Below are 16,086 nucleotides of genomic sequence, written 5' to 3'. Positions count from 1 at the left end.
TAATGACAGACCTTTAACTGTAGCTGCATGGCTGGTGCTGATGTTAATACAGAAGTACAAAGCAGGACAGCTTTTGGATGATGATGACTGCTCTAGTGCAGAGAAGCTCATTAAAATCACCTAAAGGAGGATATATTATTATAACAACTTTTTTCCTCCGTGCCCTTCAACTATCATAATTGCATAGTATACGTAACAACTTGAAAAGATTCAGAAAGGTGTAAGAAGTATAATCTCTGGCTACAGTCAGCGTAATTATAAGAATATATTCTGTATTCTGCATCCTGTTCTTTGGTTTTGAGAGCCCACAGATTCTGTAGATGATGAATGAAGGCGGTATCTAACTAAAATACCATCCCTAAATTGCTGGAATATGTATTCAATCTTAAACTATTGCTTTGGATTTGTGTTGATTCCAAGTAACATAATAGTTATTTTCAGTTATTAAATGTAATTTTCAGTTATTAAATGTAAAAAATTTATATTACTCTTGCATTTAGGATTCTGCAGATTTGTGGATAGGAGTAATTGTTGTCAAGGGTATTTATGAGACTAGATAAGATAAGGCCCAGTCAGGTCTATGACCTAAAATCAGGTTTGTCACATTTGTTTGTCAGGATGTGAAGGTTTTAATTTTACATTCTTACAAGTTGTTACGATGGCCACGCCAATGTACTTTTCATGGCTACATCCTTTGCAGTATTCAGAATCACTGGCTTTTCCAATGGTGCTGTATAGCACCTGCTATCTCAGGCACCCAAAACATATAAATAGTAATAATGTCCCTGACAAATTCAGTGGAAAAGGGGACACATGGTTCCTGGGTACCCAGCAGTGTTAACTGTAGTCAGAAACACACCATAAAATATTGGCATTGTGCGAAACACCACCTCGTCTGACAGTACAGCTAAACAGGCTGGCAGCATTTGCTGCTGTTTCGTGCTAAGGATATTTCACAAATGTTGGGTTTAATGGGTTACTTACACAGGCAAGGAAAGCCACAAATTGGTTAGCTGTTTTGTTTTGTTTAAAGTTCACTATGTGGCTTAGCAGGACCTGGACCACGCTGCGCTATAGTCACTTTGCAATGTACTGTACTTTGCAATGCACTGAACTAATATTTAGAGATAAAGCTCCAAATCCGTCCTTTGCACTAGTGAATAATAGAGTATGAATAGTAAGTGAGCCTTATGAAATGTTTGCCAGTTGGAAATTGCTAGTCTAGAAGGGTACACAAGATTAAATGTTAAGTCTCTCAAATAGTACAAGTTTACTTCAAAGACATTTTTACAATACCTCTGAAGAACTCTTAAGTCTAAAACTTCTTATTCTCACTGAATCACCAATCCTGGCCTAAAGTGTAGTGTAATGATGCTTATATATCGCTTTACTGCCTCTGCAAATGTACTTCAGCCGAGTTTGTAAAATACTTCAGCTCCCACTCCAGCGACATGGCACCAGGCTGGATTGTTTCTCCGAGAGAAACACGGGAAGTACTTCAAATATTTTGCAAGCGGAGAAACCTATCGAGCTCAGCCCCATGGTCTCCAGCCAAGTGGGAGCAGGTCAAGGGCCTACAATTAAGACCAAGAGATCTTCATCTCGAACTCAAAGGTGACAAAATGGTAGGCTGGTCTTACAGGAGGCCTCGCTGCCTAGTGGGGTGGATCTGCCACGCTTCCGCTGTAAGGAGAAGGGCTCTTTGCGGAGCATCGAGCTCCCCTTGCACGGGGAGGCCTCTAGAAGCTTGCCCGTGTCAGGCCCTTGGCACCTCTTGAGGCATTAACGGCTGAGGAGCCACCTCTTCCCCACGGCAGACTGCCCGCGAGCGGGCTTCCCCCCTACTCCAGCTGCCGCTGCGGGGGCGGACCCCCGGGGCGCGGGGCCGCCCATGCCGAAGGGCACAAGAGAGAAGTGCCTGCTCGGTGCAGGGCCCCTTCTCCGCCCGTCCTGCCCTGAGGAGAAACAGCTGGGCGCCGGCTGCGCTCGCTGCCGACGGGCCGCCGAGGTTGCTCTCCACCCGAGGCCGGGCCCGCCGCCGCGGGAGCAGCGCAGCCGCGGGAGGAGGGCGGCAGGTGTGAGCCAGGAGGTATCCCGCTGCCGGGCCGTGAGGTGGATCGGAGTGGAGGCAGCCGCTGGCCCAGGAGCAGGGAGAGTTTGAGGGGGTGCGGTCCGGCCAGGAGGCTTTGGGAGCGGGGCTGCGGGCGGGGTGGTCAGTGCGGAGGTGGCAGGCGGGCTGCGCTAGTCGGTATGGGGCAGGTGTGCGGGCGAGCAGCTAGCAAGGTGGTTGATGGGCTGGAGCGCGAGGCAGGGCCAGGGAATTGTTCTGAAAGCCTGGGATTTGCCCTCGTTTTTAACCTCCCCTTTTGAACAGGCTCACTCAGCAGCATATGTGGCCTTAGGGCTGTTGGAGCCTTTCACCAAATCAGGGCAGCGGAAAAACCAGGGACAGAAGAGAACAGTGTGACGGGAGTGGGATAACCTGAGTGGAGAAGAGGAGCCGTGCCAGTGACCACAGTTCGGGACTCGACATGTGGGTGGGGGCAAGTGTCCCCCCAGTGTCGTCCCTGTCTCCCGAGGAAGGTGAAAATCACTTGCTGACACTGCAGCCAGTGCGTCAGGAGGAGGAGGGAGTCTGTGCGGTGACTGCCCCGGCGCTGGCGGCGATGGCCGGGGCGGTGGAGCAGCGGGGGCAGGGTGTGCCAGCAGGCACGGCTTTAAGTGTGCGGGAAGGGATCCCTGGTTTTCATGATTTAGGGCTGCCTCAGATTAACATTCTGCAAGAGAAAGGGCAAGCAGTTCAGAAAGCAAGCCAACGGAGAAACCACGAGGCATGCTGCTGATTGAGGTGCAGTTTCTGGCTGTGGTGAAGATGGCGATGGGTTAGCTGTTAGCTTGTACTATCGCACTGATTCGGTTCTGACCTCAATATTTATTTTTCTAGGCATTCAAATTTGTTGCACTTAAGTATATTTTTATAATTTCATCCCATGTTTAAAAAGGCAAACTAAAAATTAATCCTTTCCAGATGAGTAATCTACTGAAGTTCAGACAAGTTTTTAATTCAATTTGCCAGTTTGGTGCTATTTGGTGTAACAGCCTAGATCTCTTAAGTACTGTTAGACAATTTCCCTTCTTCTCCTGTATAAGTACAAATAGCAGTCATCGTTAAAGCTGGATGTGTAATATAGTCTCATTTGAAGTGCACTTTATTAAAAGTACATGCAAACATTGGTATTTATTCTGTGCTAGCTATTGGTTTTATAATATAATATTTCTTCTAAAACTCTTGTGCCACCCTAGAGAATTTTTGAGATATGGTCACGTTTATCTAATGAAAAAAGTGTCACAACCTTCTTAATTGCCATATGACAAAAAATATATAAGCATTACAGTTAGGCTGCAAAAGTCTTATATTAGTTTGGTAATGAATTGAGAGCATTCTTTCTTGTCCTTTTCTTTTAAAAGGTAAATGTACTCAAGTAAAATTTAAAACGTTTTTTAAAAATGAGGATACAAGTTTCTGTGTTCTCAGTGCTGTAATCTTAAAATGATGCTCTGAAATGTTATATAAAATTTTGAAGAGCTAGGGCTCAATTTTAGTAATTGTTCAGCTCCCAGTTAGGCTGCTGTTAAATGCAATGTTTTTGCTGCATTTAGGCTGAAAAATCAAAATTAATTAGTAGCTTGAGTCTTGATAGCTCATTTGTTTTGCCACTTTTGATTAGGGAAATTGTAAAAGGTTTTCTTTTTTAAATATATTGACGGAGATAATGATGTCATTGTGTTTGAAGATAAGATCCAGCAACTGACCCCATCTGAAGAAGGGGGAGGACTGCAACTTTTTTTCACTCTTGGGGATACAGAGAGCCAGAGCTGCAAAGGCAGTGATGATTTGTCAGACACATGTGGTGAAGGTAAAGAGCAGGAATATGCAACTGTCAGAACAAACAGTTATAAGAAATCCCAAGAATTTTAAGATTTGAGATTTCTGCTCTGCATTGGAAAAAACGTAAAAAGTTAATAATCTTTGTAGTTCATTTTTGGATAACATATGTTAAGTTAGATTTTGAAGTGAGGTTGAAATTTTATATTAAATATTCAGTGTTAATTGTTAAGTTTAGATTAGGTTAAATCTAACATTCTGTGGAAATTTGGAAGAAGGAATAACATCCTTCAACCTTAAGTGATAAAAGATATTTGTTCAGGCTCATATCATCTGTGTTGTGTTCAGGAGAGATATTTTGGATGGCATTCAGAAATTAATGGACTTTTGGACAGTATGTGGTATTTGAAACCTCCAGGGAGATTTCAAAGTTAATATTGTATAAATGCCTTTGAATAAATCTAGTAATTCAGTTAGTCTTTCTTAGTTCCTGCATTCAGCTTCAAAATGTGATTGTTTGGGGGTCTATGGATGAGCTTAGAGTGGTTCCGAGTTGCTGGCTCAGGGTGGTAGGCAAGTGTCAATGTCTGAAAGCAAGGTATCTCCTATAACCAAAGTAAAAGTAACAGAAAATGACTGTTTTGAGGTTTTGGAAATGTAAAGGTATGTTTCAGAAGTTAAGGACTGACTTAGAAAGGAATGGATAAGCAACACGTTCCCCAGAAAAATGTATGTGTATAGTGTAAAAGTTGGATGACATCAGTATTGTTGAAGAGTTTGTAAACGTTTGTGTCATAGTATGTGGATATTAAGGTATTTTGGCTGAGGTTGTTTAAAGTATGGATATTGTACAAATTGTTCACGTCCCTTGATTTACTTAACTGCATTTATAGGAAGCACATTTAAGCAGCTTTAACAAAGCTAACAATGTTCTTTTGTGTGGGCATGAATCCACAATGAATAAATAACAATAAAGTGTTTTTGTTTGCTGTTATTGAAGTGTTAGCTGCACATCTCTGGGTGGTATAAAGCATTGTATAAAATACATTTTGGTCTCAGCATGAAAATCGTTACAGAGTGCATTTGGGAGCTGAGGCAACTGTTCTAGAAAGGCTCTTCAAGTATGACGTATTTGCCATTTCGCAGTTTCAAATCTTCTACAAAACTAAGTGTTGCATGTTTACTCTTTGACTTGTTAAGCTCAAAAGAAATTAATTGCTACTATGCCATGAATTTAGAAATGTTACATAATCCAGACAGCATAAATTTATTCTATGACTTCTTCAAGGAAGTAATCTTTTTTTCCTCAAATTCAGCTAATAATTTTAAAGAGGCTTTTACGTTATGATGGTTTTTTACATAGACTTTATGGATTCGGGAATACCAGAAAGCTGAGAATAGCTTAACCCGTCATTTCCAAATCTTTGAACAAGCTTACTTAGTACTAATTATAAGGCTGTCATCAAGAAGTGTGTTGCACAGGTCGTAAGTGCCTTGATGAACCACGTCTTAATGATGCTATCGAGAAGAAGTTTCATCCTGTCTTGGAGGTTAGAGCTAGACTAGGAGTTAGGTTTCCTGGGATTAGGTTCTAAACTGTATCACTAACACGTGGTGCTGTTTTTTGGGCAAACGACTAAAGTCTTAAATAGATAATAATTTCTGCCTGACAGCTTGATTTTTCTTTTTTTTTTTTTGTAATATTTTTTGAGGTCCTTTTTTGTAGAAGTATGAAGTAGTTTTACCCAAAGTAGAAGAACTATATTGAAATTGGTACTATTTTTTGAGAAAGTCAAGTAATTATTTTGTAGCTCTAAATATTATTTTGTACAATCTAAATATGTCTTCGTTCCCACAGGAGAAAAAGGAGTTTTCAGTTGTTGTTTGTGCACATTCACTTCAGTCGGAATATCAAGTCTTAATCGTCATGAGAAAACCCATTCTGATGACAAATGTCATGTGTGTCACCTCTGCCTTGAAGCTTTTCATACAGCTACTCTCCTGCATAACCATGTGAATGTACATACAGGTAACTAACGTGTGAAAATACTTAATTTTACATATTTTCTGCAAGATTTAATTAACAGGCAAATGACTTTGTCTTAGAGCTGTATTCTGTGATCAGTTTATGCTCAGAAGTTTTGCTGATTTCGCTCAGAGTTCCACACTGAAAAGACATGGTCTCTAGTTAGTAACTGTATGTATTTGTTTATTTTGTTAAACACTTTTCTAAAAATTTTTGTCAACTGAATATTAACTACAGTTGTGTTTGATTCCTACGTGCCTACTAGAATTTTTTTGTGCTGTTTTCATTTTGCTATGTAATCATATGAGGCAAATTGATAAATCATGTTTATAATAAATTTACGGTGTGCATTTATTGTATATAAAAATTCAGATTCTCAGCAAAGGTTCTGTTAACACTGTGCATGTTGATTTAAGGCAGAAAAACCTTACCGTTGTGTTAAAATAAAATTCTAAGACATGGTGTATTATTACAGGGACCAGACCCTGTAAATGCAGGGACTGTGATACAGCATTTGTGACCAGTGGTGAACTTTTATGACACAGGCGTTACAAGCATACTTTAGAAAAACCTTTCAAGTGGTCAGAGTGTAAATATTCTACTGTGGAAGTACGTACAGCATTACTGAATCTTTTTGGAGGGTTTGTAGGTTTTCATATACTAAGATTTTAACATAGTGTCAAGTTACAACATTTTTGCACAGATTTTTAACCTTGAGAAATTTCTGCTACATTGGGACCTACCTCTGCATATATCATACTGTCTGTATCATCCTTGGTTATTGCCAGATTTCTATATGAGATCAGCTCAAGGCATTACAGAGTTAGTTGTGGATGTCAGTCTACGGTACTAGTACTTGGGTTGTGATATGGATGTATATATGCATTCTGAAGTGGGAGGAAAGGCCAAACTCGTGGTTGCTGTAATACTTTGATACCGGTGAAAGAGGACTGTAGAGACTGTAATGGTTGGGACATACGCTGGACCACAGGAATCAGTGGCCCATATATAATAGGATCGAAGCAAAGACCACCGGGCTCCAGTGATGGTCGTGGACCACACTAATGGGTTGAATTTGTCTGCTGTGTTACTTCAGTATTAACTGCAAGATAGCTGGTTACTAAAACTTTGTGGTGATGTACATTTCATTTGTACGCACATCTTTTGATCCCCGTCATCCCTCTAAAAGGGAAAAAGTAATGTGAATTCCTTGAATCCTTACTTTGTCCTTATAGTAATACTTATAAATGATTTGTTTTAAATTAATATTTGTACAATTATTTAGCTTTTCAAAACTAGTTACATTTTAAGGGTGTTTTCTTTTTTATTATACTTAAATTTCTACTAGACAACGTGTTTGTGTGAATTTGGTCCTACAAAGGCATGCTTGTTCTCCTATACACTTCATTCTGGATGCTGTAGGACAAGACTGGCTAATGTCTAAAACGAAGCTCATGTATTGCGTTTATACACTTGATGATGTTTTCTTTTACAGGATTGAAATTTTCTTAATCTAAAAATAAAAATATTAGAGACTCACTAAGGGTTCACTTCGAAAAAATAGACTTTTCAGTCATGCACCTATGATTGAATCACTGTCACAGTTTAGTGGATATTCAATGTGTGGTTTTTTTTTTTTTTTTTTTAATGTGCAGTGTCCAGATCTAAAGCTGTAAGCAAGCCTGGACTTTACTCCATGCACCTTATCTTATTAATTAGATTTTGGATAGCTTACATCTCGAAAAAACTTGTCAGTTTATATTAAAGTATCCTATTCTTTCCCTTGTTTGGATAAGGAAGTATTATTCAGTACTTGTTGCTGTTGCAGAACTCTCGCTAGTGTTGCTGTAATCTTTACCTGAATGAGGAGAGCTGAAGGAGCCTCGCAGTAACACCATGCATATTATTTGACTTTTGTATAGCAAAGATTGGCAATCATGTTTAATTTTATTTAAGTGAATAGTGTTGTAGATTTGAATGGATCTAGCAGTTAATTTGTTACGTATGTTTATGAATGGGGGAGTTGAACATTAGGTAACTCCTAATTTTACCTTGCATACCTAGAATATTTAGGTAGAATATCACAAGAACAGTGTAAAAAAAAAAGTAGAATGAATTAAACTTTTGCAATGAAAGTGCTTCATTTGGACTTGAAGGTGAATAAAGACTTTGGTTAATGAGCTTGGTCTCTCATTTATTTTCGGGCGTATTTTCAAATAATTTTGTTTGGTATATCTAGGTAGCCTGAAAGTAGTAGGTATCCCCTTCAGCTGATTTAAAACTTCTAGCTTTTATGTTCTTATTATAAAATTTCTCCCTTTGTTTATGTTGAGACTAAACATGGAAGTAAGATCATCTGGGTAAAGAGTACAGAAATGTTACCTAAACTGCAGCAGGCTGATTTTACAGGGAAAAAAAAAAAGGGGGGGTGTGTGAGGGGAAGAGATAATTCTGGGATCAATGCAATATTTAAAATTGCAATGGATGTGTTTTGTAAAATTGCGTATATTTTAATTGATTATATCTGTAATGTAAATGTTACTGCGGAAAACTTCTTATTTTTATACTAGGCGAGCAAAATGAAACGACATATTCGCTCACATACAGGAGAGCGTCCTTATGCCTGTGACCTTTGCAGTTACGCTAGCAAAGATGCATATAAATTGAAAAGACACATGATAGCTCATTCAGGTAGGACTCTGATGTAATGATCAAGGCCATGTCCTTAGGCCCTTAACATTCATAGGGTTAGAGTGATCTAATTTCAGACTCTAATTTAGAACTTTTATTATTTGTGATTTTGAGTAAAAACGTGCCTGAAAAACATGTTCTCTTTAAATTTTCTGGATTTGGCTATTGGAATTCTAGCTGTACAGTGCTAGTAGTTGCAGTCTTGCTGTTCTTCCTAAATTTTTTTTTGTATTAGAGAAACAGTTATGCGGTCCTGTTTTCTGCAGATCAAGTTGTCACTTTTATTTTCAATTATTTAATGTTATATGAAGATATATCTGATGCGAGAGTTTTAAAATGTCTGTTCAAAACGTGGACATCGTTGTGGCCCCAAATTGCTAGTAACTAATTTGGTCAGCAAATAATTAAATTGTTTTAACTTTGAAAGTTGTGTGCTCCAGTCATGGCTCTGTAACATGCATGCCTTCTGAGAAGGCAGTTAGTATCTATCACAGACATTAGGGTTTAACGTAGGTCAGTTATGAAATGTATGTTATGATTAGTGTTTTAGTTTGAATCAGAGTGTGGAGTGTGGTTTGAATCAAATCTTCCCAATATCCCCACTTACTGTGCTTTGGTTCATATCTTGAGGCAGTTTAGTGCAATTAAACTGAATTCCTGTTTAATGAGAATCAACCAGAAGAGTCCAAGAGTGTTACCCAGTACTGGTAGGGACTTAGTCCTCAGAACCAGTCTGGAGTTGGTTCGAAATCTGTGTGCATGTTGGGTCCTCAGCACTAGTTGTTTCTCTTTCATTAGACTCTGTCAGTTGCCAGTGGTGATGTAATTTTTGATGATACTCACACCTGACTTTTTGGGGAAGAAAGGCAAGGAAATAATTTACTGCTTTCTCTTTCACCATTATCAATGGCTGATGTTTAATCATTTTTATCATGATGTTGTGACAGCTGTTAACTTTCTCTCCTTGCACATTTGAGGATTTTTTTTACATCAAATATTCGAGACAGAAGAGAATTAAAATAAGTCCTGATTAATACTTAAGAATTACATTAATGGCTTTATGCTTCATCAGTTTGACTCACAGATTCTGAAAGCCAAATTTTTGCATTGTAATAAGCTATGTAAACTTATGTAGACTTGTTTAGCCTCTTGTGCCTTGTCAACTTAAAGTAACATTTTGGTTGGTCTGAAGACTCTTGCTGTTAGGACATGGATGTTGACATCTGGGGGAATTTTGCGTTTGTATCAAATAAGTAGAGTTTCTAAGCATGTGTAACCTCATTATGTTTTTTATAGGTGAAAAACCCTATGAATGTTATGTTTGCCAGGCCAAATTCACTCAAAGTGGTACCGTGAAAATCCATATGTTACAGAAGCATGGAGAAAATGTGCCAAAATACCACTGTGCACATTGTAGTACCTTTATTGCATGAAAAAATGACTTGGGTGAGTTTAAAGGAAAAAATGGAAAATTAAATGTAGAGATAATTATAGGTGAAATACGTAATTTTCACTGCTTGCAATGATAGCAAATACATTATATATGACTTTATTTCCTTGCAGAGTATTTCCATGGAAAATGTATTCATTATTTTACAGGTAAGTCTCTCTTGCAAGGAGATGCGGTGACATCTTGTGGTTGATTTAATTTGTTTAAAATGCAAAGTGGTAAACATTTAACTTTATTTTTTCTTTGATACCTGTGGCATCGCGACCTTCTGTTGTTCAGTAAGAAGGTATCTAACAAAAATGTATGTCCAGGTTGTATTGAGAATTTTTTTCTTAAAGCCACAGAAAATATTCAGATCCATATAAAGCCATTTCAGTTCTCGCGGTGTTTTTCTCAGCTCTAGTAAAAATGTGTATATGCCTCTAGCTATATGAGAAACTAAAATAGATTGAATGTTTTAGTGCATATGGTTTTTTGCATATACCAAATAAGCTTTTACCTCTTAGTCCAAAATTATACTGTGTGTTTAGTTGCTGAGCACATTGTTGTTGCAATTTAAATAAATAAATGTATTTGCACTAGTTAGTAAAACGCAATTTAAGTTTTGACATCATCGGTCCAGCAGACAATGGTTTTACTATGCATCAAGCATTCAAAACTCTCAGAATTCTAAATTCTATTGCATCAATATCAAAAATTATTTTCGGGTTACTTGACAGACCCGAAACATTGAAAGCGATACAGTAAACTCAAATGTCTTTTAGCTAGTTTGGGTCTTTTCCCAGAATGCAAAGAACAGACCACTACATAAGTTAATTTTCATTCTATGTGCAGATAATGGAATTTTTTACTTTGCCATGAGTATCAAACAGTACTGATGTACAGGTTGATACCGAACATGTAAGTTAAAATTATGATTGTGACTGAAAATATAAATTAAAATTTTTCCTTGGACAAACCACAGTTCTTGAAATACAAGCCATCATGATTTTCTGAGAATTTTATATACTAAATTTTTTACCTACTCTTATTTAGAATGGCACTTGCTTCAAGTATCAATAAAGTTGTCTCTATCCATAAATCTCATATGTAAAGTCATCTTCTTTTCTATGAAGAAAATGCTTTTGTACAGATGATAGTTTTATTAATAAATCAGTGTATTAGAAATATATTTACTGTATTTGTGACAATATAGCTGACCAATACCAACAAAACCTATATTAAATTTTAAGTTTCCAGAAATATATGAAAAATGTATTTTTAATATATTAAAACATATTTAGACACATAAAGATGCCTTTAGCATCCCTTTATATTTTCAAATAAAGATCCTATTGAAGTCTTTGAGCCCATTTAAGTACTTGAAGGTAGAAGTGGAATTGTTATTTACATATATACAATTTGTTTGCTCACGTATTTTTGCACTTTTCATTTTAATATTGTAAATACTACTTTGGGTAACGTTTTCAAATGAATTGTCATGTATAGATAAAAGCCGTTACCGGAATTTTTGAAAGGATTTTATTTGTTCCATGATTTCCATTGAAATCAGTAAGATTTCTCGGGAAAGTTACAACATATTGCTGCAACTTTGCTTATCTTAAACTAATTTGAAAAATTGCCTATTTGGCAATCTGCAGTGAACACATAAGGTTCTTTTTTGTGTTTTTCCCAGCAACGTATGCGTTACTCAGGGCTATGCAAAGTCTAACTCTTGCTCAAAATCATGGAAAATAAAAAAATTACCATTTAAATTAATTGCTTTTAATAACTGTTCAGGTGTCCACTTGGAAAATCTGCATTCCTACATGGCAGTGGCAATTAAATGCAGTTACTGTGAAGCCGCTTTTCATGAGCGCTATGCTCTTACTCAGCACAAGAAGACTCATAGAAATGAAAAAAGATTCAAACGTCATCAGTGCAGCTACGCATGTAAGCAGGTATGGTCTAGCAAGGTAGGGTTGGATTTGGGGTTATATTTACCTAAAGAAGATAAAAACTTTTGTTGCTGCAATCTAACTAAAATAGTGTAGTTATATTCATTTGCAAGATAAGTGGATCATAAATAAACAGTAAAATTCAAATCCTGGAAAGTCTGAGGCTATCTTCTTGACAAATCTTTTGTACATGAACTGCTTAGCAGTATAAAGTAAGAGCAATCACTTTCAGTGACATCGTGATAAGAACAAAATATAATATTTGTGCCTTAAATATGATTTTCAGCAGTGTCACAGAATAAATTATCCAAACTGAGAATTTTATTTTAAAGAATACATTCAGGGTAGCACTAGTTTGGCCTTGGTATGTTGGAATGTACCATTGCTCCATTCTGATAATTTTCTCTGCTGACCTTCATAAGGTTAGGGGGAAAACCTCTGACCTTCTTCGAGTCAGTGGGCAGTACCCCAATGTGTTCTTCAGCATCTGCTTACAGTGGAGGATAATTAAGGAGTCCGTGCAACATCATTTCACTTTTCTGTGTGTTGTGTGTTTCTCTGAACATGTGTCACAGAGCTGGATACTATTATTACAGATACTTTCTTTGTTTCAGGAACACTAATTGTGCATAAACAAACCCACACTGGTGAGAAGCCCTTCACTTGCTTGTGTTGCAGCAAAAGCTTTCGACGAAAGCAGCTTTGCACTCTGCACTTGAGGAAGCATCATGATTCTAATGTTAAGCCTACAGTTTGTGAATGCCCTAAGCATGGTGAGGGCTGTTCACTCTGGGCAAGATACTTCCCTTTAAGGAATCTCTGTGGAGTTATCTTTAGCTAAGTATCACAGATGATATTGTCACAAAGGACTGAGTGTAAAAAGCAGCGTACACGCTGGAATGTTCAACTCCTTAATGCTAAGCCAGCACAGCTCATTTGTTTTCTTCCCCAAACCTTACATTGGCAGATTAATACAGGACTTTGTAGTATTCCCCTTTAGGTAGAAAATAACTGCCATATCGTATTTTCAGGGTTGGTATTGGTTTGTACAATCCAGTGCTGAATTTACTAATGTTTAATACAGTAGTCTTAAAACAAAAGACAAAAAACTTGGAAAGATAATTGAAGTGAAAGAGTGCTAGGACCAGGTCAGCAAGGAAAGCAAGAAATTACTATTCACTCCTTTAAAATCATATGCAGTGAGAACATATTTCTGGTTTTGGATTAACTGCACACTTCTAAAGTAAATGTAACCTCTTCTTCCACATGCAGATTTTATGTGAAAATGTGAAACTTTATTGCTTGACCAGGAACCAGAAAATGTTAAATTTGATTTTATACTCGCCAAATGGCAATGTTCTTTTAAAGCAAAATTTTAGTATGTGTTGTGGAAAATCTTGAGGAGTTTTATGGGTGTTGTTAACTGAGTCAGCCTTTCACTTAGTGTTCCAAAATTTGTCTGTCAGAACCGTATTTGGTTTTTTGTGTGTGTGTTAAATTGTTTACATACATTAATACTTGATTCATATATTTATGTTTCATTATGCTAACAGAATAATATGCATAAGCATGCTGAAAATTGTGGATTGGTGAGGCCAGAAACTGCTACACCCAGGAAAAGGAGCAAGGGCAAAAATAAAACCCATGAGAACCCAAAGCGTGTTAAGCATGAAGGTAATCAGCGAATAAGTTAGAATTTAATCATGTAAATTAGAATAAAGAATAAAAGGCTAAGGCAGTGAATCTCCCTTGCTGTTTAATTACTGTTTCACATTGAAGCTAATTTAAGCGCTAATAATGGAAGAATACTTCATAATAGTCTATTGTGTGTCAGAAATTCTTGTCATCCGAGTTGGGTTATTGCTTAGGTAGCCGGTCTGGGTCTTCTGTTCCCCTGCTTCTGCAAACATCTTCGTAAACTCCCTGCTTAGCAATGCTTACACATGCGTTTTTCTTTTCCCTTTTACAAATTCCCTTGGCCTTTATAAAGGAGGATGAAACACATCATTACTAAGTTGAGCCATAGTGAGTTTTCTTAAAGAGCTCACGGTTTATAACATACTGCTTTAATACAGACCAGATCGAAAACTTCTCAATTTCAGAACTCAGAATGCATGTTGGTCACGAAAGATCTAGCACATCTTAGTAAAGACATTGTTCATCCTCTTCCTCTCATACTTGGACCAGATAGTGATCAAATAATAATAAAAATGCTACTTATTTAAATAGCTAGAGTCATTCTTCTGTCATAGTGCAGAGGTGATCAGGTCAGTTTATAGAGCTCTGGGTTCAGCATGTCAGCAACCAGAAACTCAGTTGTATATACTTAGTGTTACTTATTGTGGATAACTCTTGAGCACTGAGCATTTATTTAATCTGTAAACTTCAGTATAAACCAGAAGATGTCCCATAGTTTATCTCTTTCCTTCTCTTTCTTCTGCTTCCCCATCTTTTCTCATTAGGTTAAGATTCCCAGAAAGTAAGTTCAGGTTTTGGCAGACCAAAATGGTAGACTAATCGGTCAGTTGATATCTTGCCAGCAAGAACTCCAAAGCAATAAGTGAAGTGCCTTTTCTATCTGGGTTATGCTAGTACATTTCTGATACAATCATTTATGTTTTATCTTATTTGGAACTGTAAAAGTGCACGAAGTAATTTTTTTTGTTCTCCTAAATAAACCTTAGCCTGGTACCACATATGTAGTAATATCCTAGCAGTTTCACCTTACAGTCTAAATTTGACCCAGAAGTCATAGGTTCATTTATGTGCATTTCTGTTGAATTGGACAAAGCGAAATATACAATAGTCAGTTAGGTCAGGCCACGGGCAGGAACCCAGTATCCTCGTGCATCCTGCCTTCCCTTCGTCTGTTTGATCTCTGCGCTGTTGCAGGTCCTGTGTTTCTGAGGTCACCTTGAGAGCAACCTGGGCCAAAAAAACAGCTTTGCCTGACCAGAATATCCTGTCATTTTTTGCCCTTCTGCTTCCTGGATGACTTTTGAAAGCCATAGTATTGTCCTTGATAGGATTCTTCAGGTGATTTTTATGGAGAAGAACGAAAATACATCTAAGGCCTAGGTGTCCTAAAACCTTACGTTTTGGTATATCGCATTGTATCTACACTGATTTGTGGCCAGTGACGCTGAGATAAAATTTTACATAGTGAGAAGAAGAAATGTTGGAGCTTTTCTGAATCTAATGAATATATAGCAGCAGCTGAGTTTACGTTAGCATTAACATTTCTGTTTTCACTGGTAAGGCAGTAATGGTATGGTTAGAGAGAAACGTTACAGCTGCAGTGTTTATGTTTTTGCAATAGTTCGATTTTCCTGTTTATTAATGCTTTACTACATGCAAACAATTTATTTTTGGTATCTTACAGATACCTTCATATGGAAGCTTGATTTTCTAGATGATAACGTGTCTTTAAATGTGTTCATGCAAATATTCGTCCATTAATTGACTCACACAAATATTAGAAATTTTTGTGCCGGTTCCAGACGGTTTTTTCCCAAAGTTGACATTTGCGAGTACATCTCACTGTCGACTGCTTGCACAACTTGCAGGGGCCTATGGGATCCTTTTTGTGGCTTTACAGAAGATTACTTGTGTGACTGGTGTTGTCAATGATTTGCTGTTACTAATAATTAAAAAAGAAAATGCACGTATATGAGAATTAAATTTCCAGTTACGTAATGCTTAGTCTTCCTCTGATAAGAATACCATGGGTACTACTCACTAACATGGCTTGTAATGCAATGTTCAACATAAAATATATTAATTCTCCAAATAAACTGTAAGATAAAAGACACACTGTTGTTATATATTGGCGGTATTTTCTCCACTAAATTAAATGGTCTATTTGTTAAATTTATTGAAATATTTACTTGTCTTTCTGTTTAATCACCACTATATTTATTTTGTTGGAAAGTTGACCCGGAATCATTCCAAGATATCCCCGCTGTGAGAAAGGAATATTGTGCCAGTGAGATTGCTCCTGTGTTAGAGGGAATAGAAACAGCAACTCTGAGAGAACAGAAAAGAGAAATTACTTGCGAAATGATTCTCAACGCGATGGACAAATAACGCACCAACA

The 16,086-nt window shown here is 37.4% G+C and overlaps 1 protein-coding gene across 1 annotated transcript; it reads left to right on the top strand.

Moving 5' to 3' along the window:
* The first annotated feature begins 2,531 nt into the window (after window positions 1-2,531).
* CTCFL (CCCTC-binding factor like) lies at window positions 2,532-16,076 on the top strand. Its single transcript, XM_074157548.1, is given in 13 exon segments — window positions 2,532-2,793; window positions 2,796-2,848; window positions 3,800-3,939; window positions 3,941-3,974; window positions 3,976-4,012; window positions 5,745-5,915; window positions 6,388-6,521; window positions 8,483-8,603; window positions 9,900-10,049; window positions 11,833-12,003; window positions 12,605-12,783; window positions 13,544-13,664; window positions 15,922-16,076. Coding segments are annotated over 13 exon segments (1,728 nt in total).
* The last annotated feature ends 10 nt before the right edge of the window (window positions 16,077-16,086 follow it).

Source organism: Numenius arquata, chromosome 12 (assembly GCF_964106895.1).
Source record: "Numenius arquata chromosome 12, bNumArq3.hap1.1, whole genome shotgun sequence".
NCBI classification, from domain to species: domain Eukaryota; kingdom Metazoa; phylum Chordata; class Aves; order Charadriiformes; family Scolopacidae; genus Numenius; species Numenius arquata.
This window is presented reverse-complemented; position numbering and strand designations above follow the sequence as displayed.